The 8,848-nt window shown below is 39.7% G+C and overlaps 1 protein-coding gene across 2 annotated transcripts in view; it reads left to right on the top strand.

The window, feature by feature from the left end:
• Positions 1 to 8,848, top strand: part of prkcbb (protein kinase C, beta b) — an 84,851-nt gene that overhangs the window by 52,709 nt on the left and 23,294 nt on the right. For both annotated transcript variants that reach the window (XM_060892987.1, XM_060892985.1), the window contains exons 10-13: positions 2,028 to 2,201; positions 3,738 to 3,829; positions 8,122 to 8,184; positions 8,436 to 8,574. In XM_060892987.1, coding sequence (XP_060748970.1) covers positions 2,028 to 2,201; positions 3,738 to 3,829; positions 8,122 to 8,184; positions 8,436 to 8,574 — 468 coding nt within the window. The remainder of the gene's footprint in view (positions 1 to 2,027; positions 2,202 to 3,737; positions 3,830 to 8,121; positions 8,185 to 8,435; positions 8,575 to 8,848) is intronic.

Genomic DNA, 8,848 nt, shown 5'->3' with positions numbered 1-8,848 from the left:
TTAAGTTCAGTAATGATTAGATTTCTCCGATTTTCTGTATATGATTAAGCAAATTAACCATAATTTGTCAGGTATGGGTGTCTCCGTGAGAACAGAATCCAGACGCAAATGCAAAAACCAACAGACACAGATAAACACTATGGGAAAAACTGAGTTTGTGTATAACAAACAACACACATCAACAAGGACTCGTCTAAAAACAAGCGCAAGACAATCGGTATAAATAGGGGAGGTAATTAGTGAAAAATAAGGATCATGTGTGCAGAGGCAGGAACGGGGTAAGGATCAAACATAAGTGGGGCAAACAAGTGTGAAAACACAACAGAGCGTATTTGTGAAAATACAAGTGGTTTGTATAAGACCTAAGAGACACAATATAGGGCCAAAGGTTTTTATATATCTGAAAATAAGCCCCGTATAAGAGCCTTTCCCAAACTGTTGCCACAAATTTGAAAGCATGCAATTATATAAGATGTCTTTGTGTGCTGCAGAATTACAATTTCCCTTCAGTGGAACAAAGGGGTTCGAGCACAAACCTGTTTAATTCAATTCAATTTAATTCACTTTTATTAGTAATAGCAGTATTAACAATGGCCATTGTCTCGAAGCAGCTTTACGGAATATAAGCCAAAGACATGGCTTGAATTGGTTGATTTGGAAGAACTTGAGTGACTTGCACAGAGCCCTGAGCTCAACCCAACTCAAATTAACCTTTAGGATTAACACAAACAAACAACTGGCTATATTTAATTTGCTGTTGAACACAGGCAGTTATTCCACATTTACCATCATCAACAGAGTGACGTACCACTTCAAGGTCCTCTGAAAGGTTTTCAGAAACTGCTTTAGAGCCCTTGCAGCACCAGTGCATCAGTGCACTCTCCATTATCTGAACAATTGGCTGCTGTTTGAAGAATTCCATTCAATTTGGCTGGAATGTTGGTGACTGCAACATCACTGGCGAAACTGGGAAATGTTGAACCTCAGACCATTTCAGAAGGGGCTAAATGCTAAATGCTTAGAATCCTTTGGGCCATATAATGTATCATTTAGTGGTAGGGTAGGAAGAGCCTGAACACACACTTTATCGTCTTTTAAAGCAACCACCAATTTGGCAACCAATATAGAGATAAGCAAGCAACATTTGGATGGGGCCAGTTGCATACCTTCTGTCTGTGAAGGTTGACATGCTCTCTATCAGCAGTCCTTTACCAGGGATATTGTCTAGTGTGATTCGTGGATAGAATCTAAGTACAGTCGTATACAATTGGCCAAGTCCACAGCTCTATGATTTAGCACCGCTGCCTCTGCTGTAGATGACACCGCAGCACATCTTTCAGATTATGCAGCCAGGGTTGTTTATATCCCAACCTGATTATGGTCCCCCAATTTTTTTCATTTGGGCTTTGGCCCCACCTATCTTACTGTCCTCTATTACACAACAGCTGCTGACCAGGGAGGATAGGATGGTGCAAACACTGCTTCCTCTGAGACATGTGACGATACCCTTCACACCTTTTTGAACTGCTGTGCATGCTGCATCACAGGGCAGTGACAGCCACGATTGGCTGCCATCACTCTGATCGACAGGGGAGCGAGAATAATTCCATCCATCCCATCCTAGACAGTACGGCCTATTTTGAGTGGCTATTGCTTCATCAGAATTCAAACCTCCCAACAATTAGGTAACTGCTTTTATGTTGTGAAACTTGGGATTTGGTAACAGCCAGTATTAATCATGCTGGACTCCATGCTTGCTATTTGTCTATTCATCCTCTGGTCAATCTATTTCTCCTACATTGTCTTTCTCTCTGTATCTCTGTATCCTCGTTTTATATGCTAATATATTTAGAGCAATAAATTATAAATACTAATTAGCCCATTAGCTGGCAAGCTTTCGGCTATTTGTTATATGGTCTACAAGAGCCTTTTATATGTCTGAAATGACTTTTATAGCAAATGTGGTGCAGCATTTACTATGTACACTGTAGTATAGACATTTTATTCCGTCTGTCTCTCTCTTCCAGGTAATGCTGGCTGAGATGAAGGGAACGGATGAGTTATTTGCTATAAAGATTCTGAAGAAGGACGTGGTGATTCAGGACGATGATGTGGAGTGTACTATGGTGGAGAAGAGGGTGTTGGCACTTTCAGGAAAACCTCCTTTCCTCACACAGCTGCATTCCTGCTTCCAGACCATGGTACACACACACACACACACACACACACACACACACACACACATTTAGTTCAGTCTTCAGACTTCAGTTCTTATTAGAATGGTGTGTAAGCAATTAGGAGAACAGTATACACAAACACATACAAACTCCACTCCTGTGTATGTCATGTCACGTTGCATTTTTTTCAACCCACAGCACATGACCTAAAACACACATGAACACACACATGAATGCACACACATTCACACAATGTAAATAACAGAAAGGGAGGTCATCATGTCAGACAAATCTTTGGGTGCAGTGGAGCAGCAGAGGAATCTGAAAGCTTGCTGAACACACACACACACACACACACACACACACACAGAGTGAGAGTTTGTGTGTGTCTGAGAGAGATACTGAAAAGCGACATCATATTTTCTTCAGAGTTGCATCCAAAGGCAACAATCTGACCACAGTTCATTGCAGGGCATCACACATACACACAAATACACAAACACGCTTATCCACCAACCACAATTTTTGGAGCAAGCTAAATCATGAAGACATGTATATCACATGCCTGAACCCCATTAGCTGACTTCTCTCAGCTGCAGAGCAGAGGCTCATCTGAGCTCAACTTGGACTGTCAAACTTATTCTATCTTAAAGCTAACAAATTTCTCTCTCACACTACTGTCCCTGAGATTGCCAAATGGCTACAGTTCATTCTGCATGCATGAATGTTCGGCTCCACAGTGCAGCGCAAGGTAACTGATCTCAGTCCAGGTTTTTACCCTCCGCTATTTCTCTCAAGGACCACAGCCCCTCTTTTGACCTAAACAATTCAACCCCTTTCTTTCTTCCCTCTCCCACTCTTAAGGAAGTAACCTTTTTCTGTAAATCTTTGGCAGCCCCTCTATATCTATATCAACGTTTGCAAGCCCTTCCATTCACTTTCACTGAGCTGCTTGTCTCTCAAAAGGCTTGTAGCCCACCCCATCTATCATAAGGAACATAGTTACAGTACTTTCTCAGGGATTTAAGTCTTCCTCTCATAGAAAGCAGTCCTTGCTCCAGGTCTATCAAGAATCACAGCCTTTCTCTATCAAGGTTCATAGACTCTCTCTTTGTCTCTCACTGTCAATTTACCTTTGCTAAAAGATCTCAGCTTCAACCCTTGCTATTCATCCTCTCCACCCTTCCTTCACATTACTTTACTTTTACTTCATCCTAAGCCTTTCCTCACACATTCTCTGCCTCCCTCTATTTATCTGAACCTCTACTCCTGTTCAACCCAATACTTTCCTTTTACACACCCCAACCCTTTCCTCTATTCATCCCAACTCTCTTTCCTTACATATTCCATCCCTACCATAATTATTCTGACTATCTTTCCAATTTATCCCCACCATTCCTTCTTTCACACCAGCCTTCAGGTTTTCAGTGTCAGTCACATGTAAACATGGTCCCCTGTTAAGCCTCGGTTGCTTTCGATGTTTCCTCCTCTTAGTTCTTGCCTCTGGTGCCTCAGGCACTTTTGTAATTGTTTACATTTTTTCTTCCATTGTGTGTATAGGATCGTCTGTACTTTGTAATGGAATACATTAATGGAGGAGATCTGATGTACCAGATCCAGCAGGTTGGAAAGTTCAAGGAGCCACACGCAGTGTGAGTATTGACACTTCACTGTCACCTTTAGCTTCTATCTTTATATTACATTACATTTTAGGCACATCAGAATGATGTGATAATTAAACACCACTTTACAAGTTTATAATTTCTGTTCAGAAGCTGAAATTTTTTGTCCTCGTCTTATTATTTTTCTTATTATGGTAATTTAATATGTTAAGCGCATCGTTTGTATAGTAGCATTAGACCCTTAGCACATCTTTAGCCTTTCGATATCACATCCTTAGGACTCCTTAGTCTTCTGGGGTTTTTTTTTAATTATCATTCTGTTAGCTTTTTACCCTTTCTATAGATTTTTATTAACAGTGAACAGTGCATTAGCATCTTGCATTGACATGCAGAGTTGTACATACAGTATCACATAGGGAAATGTATGGTGTACATTATTCGATATTGGGAGCTGAAGGATTTTTCCTGCCATTGGTAGAAATTGTTAAGACCTGGTTATTAAAGTTATTAAGTAAAGATGTGTGTTGTTGGTAGTGTATTTGCTTAGTTATTATAGCATATGGGTTGGGGGTAACATGCTTTCTCTGAAACAAATGAATCAATCTCAACTTTTTGAGCCAAACCTGAATTGTCAAACCTATTACAATAGACATAGTGACACGAGACTATTTATTTATGGTCTGGGTCACACTCACTCCTCACCTCGGTCATCTGAATTCAAACTCACGTCTTCCCAACAATAAAGTGAACATCACAAGAAAGACATTGCAAATTTCAAGGAGGAAGCAAAATGAAGAATGGCATGCCCCTACATTTGTTGTTAGTATTCCAACAGCACATACAGTAGGTTGCTTTATGTTGCCATGCCATTAGCATGCTAGAAGGCGGTTAGTATTACTGTTACACACACTTAAGAATGACCGAGTGCTAGTGGGGTAGAGGACAAAGACACTGAGACCAGAGACAGCACTAGTGAGAGAAGACAGGAAGCCACTAAAGAGAGCACATTCTACAGTATATTATAGGTCAGTGTCAGTCAGTGATCGTAAGAACACTGTAATATTTTAGATCATATAAATAATGCATAATGCATATAAATTAGATCCACATTACTATTCATTAGCTAAAATTTTGACCTGGTTTATATCATATCCTGCCATATAGCATTGTGAGATTTAGTTTAATCAGCTTATAGTTTTAATAGTGAAGACTGTCATTGGGTCAGTTCTCGGTCTACTTTCGTTCTTGATCTGCTTTTATATCAGTGCTACACTGATAACTGACAGATTTATTTCTCTGCTTTCGCTACCTGGTTTGTAAACCTGCGAAGGTTTATGAATTTAATCTCCTATTGAATCTTGTTGTTTCAATAAGAATCAAATTCAAATTCTATTTTTCCCAGGAGCCTAAAGTGTTTTCTACATTTATAACTACCCATCTCCATCCAATTTAGAGCTTCAGCTGTCTGGCCAAATTTCTGATCTTCAGCTTTCTGGCCATATGATTTCTTGTTTTTACTTATTTGCTTGGACATTTTACAAATTTACAGACGTTTGTATTATTCTGCTTGGTTTTCTGAATTTTTATATAAGCACTTACATATGAAAAAATGATCTCAGATAGAATCAGACAGACAAGATCGAGTCAATAATCACATAAAAAAAAAGACTTAAGTCCAAAGTTAGAATCACACAGTTGGGATTTAAAAACCCCTTTATTTTGATCAAACCTTCAAGGTTTCAGTATTAATTCCTCAATATTCCTTCTTAACTCAACTTTCTCTATGTCTCTCTTCGTGTGTTTGATTTCTTTCCCTCATTCTCTCAGTCTACGCTTCTCTTTTTCGGTTGCCTCGTTTGTTGTGCCTCTCTCTTCCTCTCCTTCTGTTGCAGGGCACGCTCTTCCATGCTCTTCTTCATCAGTGTCTTTCTGACATTCTCCATGTTTCTTTTTGCCTTGCGTTTGAAGTCGGGGAGAGACAGAAACCGATAGAAAGACAAAGAACGAGAGAATAGATATATTCAGACCCCTACAGTGCTGCTCTTACTGCCACTGCAGAACGACCTTCAGTTAATGAGGACACACACACACACACACACACAGCTCTCTCTAGGTAGGTTTCTATCTAAAAACGAAGTGAATTTCTGAGAAGAGGAACAACACACGCCACATACTAATATACTCCACTACATTAGACACAATGCTCTAATAGTACCATGAGTACTATTTTCAGATCATATCATCATATTTAGCCAAATAAAGACCTCAACCACAGATGCTTTGGTAAACGGCTAAGAAAATTACACTGTAAATCCTATAGCATCTCTCATTAACTAAACTTCTTCACATCGTAACTCTCACTCTCACTCTCACTCATCTTCTACCTCACGGGGAGCCTGTGCCTATCTCAGGCGTCATCGGGCATCAAGGCAGGATACACCCTGGACGGAGTGCCAACCCATCGCAGGGCACACACACTCTCATTCACTCACGCAATCACACACTAGGGACAATTTTCCAGAGATGCCAATCAACCTACCATGCATGTCTTTGGACCGGGGGAGGAAACCGGAGTACCCGGAGGAAACCCCCGAGGCACGGGGAGAACATGCAAACTCCACACACACAAGGCGGAGGCGGGAATCGAACCCCCAACCCTGGAGGTGTGAGGCGAACGTGCTAACCACTAAGCCACCGTGCCCCAGTAACTCTGAGTTGTCAAAAAACTTCAACTGAGAAATTACAACTTTTGGTTCTTTTAGAGTTTCAGTCTAAATCACCCTTCCTTTAAGTGACATTATTGATCTACTGTGTCGGATAAATGAAATTGAACAGTTGTTTCCACTGTCACATGACGTGTGGCAAAGATCTAGGCAGAAAAATGTTCATCAAACAGATGCCATGCAGGTGTTATAACCTTTATGATGCTTAGAGAAAAGTTAACGACTTAGTTATTTAGAGGAATTTTATTGTGGAAGCAGGTAGAGTTCAGAATTTAGAACTTATGTAATGTGATGAGCCTCAAGTGTTAAGTCTAGCGCACACATGGTTTAATGATCTCTGTTTAGTGTCTCAAAGCTTTGCACAGTAAAATGTGTGCACAGTGAAAAAAAAAGAAATGCAAAAAATAAAATGTGCTGGATCAAGTCCTATTACTGTATATATTTAATTTAGGGGCAGTGCTAATTACAACTAGAATTATTCAAGCATCAGTGTTTTCACATTTTAGGAGATTTCTTTCTGTAAAATATAGACTAAAGTTTGACCCACTATTTGGGACGCAGCCATGGAGGGTCAATATGTATCTGTCTGTCTCTCCTTATCTGACCATTCTCTCCCTGTCGACTGCTGGTTGATTAGGTGTGAATGAGGACAAGTGTAGGTAAAAAAAAAGCCCATTTTTTCTCTCACGCACCCCTCTTCAAGGCCATTTATCCCTCAGTCTTCTTGTTTATTTTCGATTTGAACCATAAATTACTTCCTGAATGGAAAAACACAGCAAACGGAATGAGAAGGAAAGGAGAGAGAGAGAGAGAGAGAGAGACTTTGCCGATACAAAAGCTGACTGTGTTGACCTTTTAATCTCCTTTCAGATGTGTCCTTCTCTTTCCTTCTTTCTCTGTCTTTTTTTCCATCATAGCTTTTCTTTCGCTCCACCGAGTTCTTTTCTCACATTTTATTCCTGCCGTGTTGAAGAAGCTTTCCTCTTATCTTTCTCACAGAGAGACAAACGTCCAGTAAGTTGATAGAGAAAATGAGACCAAGGCACATGGAGGAAGAGAGTTAAGACATAGAGGAACCAGAGCTGTCAAAACAAGATGCTTAATATTGTCATGCCTTAATGACAGGTTTTCAGAAGCTAAGAAATCCAAGACATATCTTTTTTATCCCTCTCTCTTTCTTTCTCTTACAGTTTGTTTATTTAGCTCTATTTATAGCTCTATTCTATATTAGACTGAAGTATAACATAACAGATTTAGAGATTTAGCCAAAGAATGGAAGTGACTGCATTAACTGTATATTAATTATATAAACTACTGTATATAGTTTGTTTCTAGAAACAACATTTTGTAGCAGAAAGAAAACTAGGAAAGAAAACAAAAAAAGCAGGAGCGAAAGAACCGGTCATGCAAATAATGATTCTTTTTTTATATAATTATTTTGTGTGGCAATTTTGGAAAGATATTTAGGTACTGCATTCGATTTGAGACATTACTGTCCCTCAGGTACAATATAATCAAGTACATAGAATATAGTATTAAAATATGCTGGTTGTATGTATGTGTGTGTGTGTGTGTGTGTGTGTGTGTGTGTGTGTGTAGGTTTTACTCTGCGGAGATTGCCATAGGCCTGTTCTTCTTGCACTTGAAAGGCATCATATACAGGTGAGTAGACACATATGCACATTGTGCTTATTTTTCACAGAACTATTCATTCCGTTTGCAGCTTAAATAGGAAGTCCAGGATCAGACAAACAGGAATTGAGTATAAACCCAGATCGATGTGATGTACTGTACAGTATATCTCCAAACAGATAAACAGAAAGTGCATTGTTAGATAAACAGAAAGTAGTGACCAGATAAACAAGCTTTGGATAAAGTGATGCTCTTTGTGATGCTCTGTGTCTTTTCTGTAGAGATCTGAAGTTAGACAATGTAATGCTGGATGCTGAAGGTCACATTAAGATTGCAGATTTCGGGATGTGTAAGGAGAACATGTTAGAGGGAGTGACCACTAAAACATTCTGCGGAACCCCAGATTACATCGCTCCTGAGGTTTGTGTGTGTGTGTGTTGTGTATAGGACATGCCTGTTACAGGTACACATAAACAATCACTATCATTGGTCTAAAATACATAATAAAGGGTGAAGGAGACATCAATGGAGGAAATTTATTACTGTACTTCTTAAGATGTGCTGAAAGGCAATGGGTTGTTGATTGGCGGATTGGGGTTCAAGCTCCAGCACTTCTAAGCTGCCACTGTTGGGCCCGTGAACAAGACTGTAATGCATACTGTACTGTATGTGACAAATAAAGGCTTCTGCTGCT

This window comes from Tachysurus vachellii, chromosome 18, assembly GCF_030014155.1.
Source record: "Tachysurus vachellii isolate PV-2020 chromosome 18, HZAU_Pvac_v1, whole genome shotgun sequence".
NCBI classification, from domain to species: Eukaryota; Metazoa; Chordata; class Actinopteri; order Siluriformes; family Bagridae; genus Tachysurus; species Tachysurus vachellii.
This window is presented reverse-complemented; position numbering and strand designations above follow the sequence as displayed.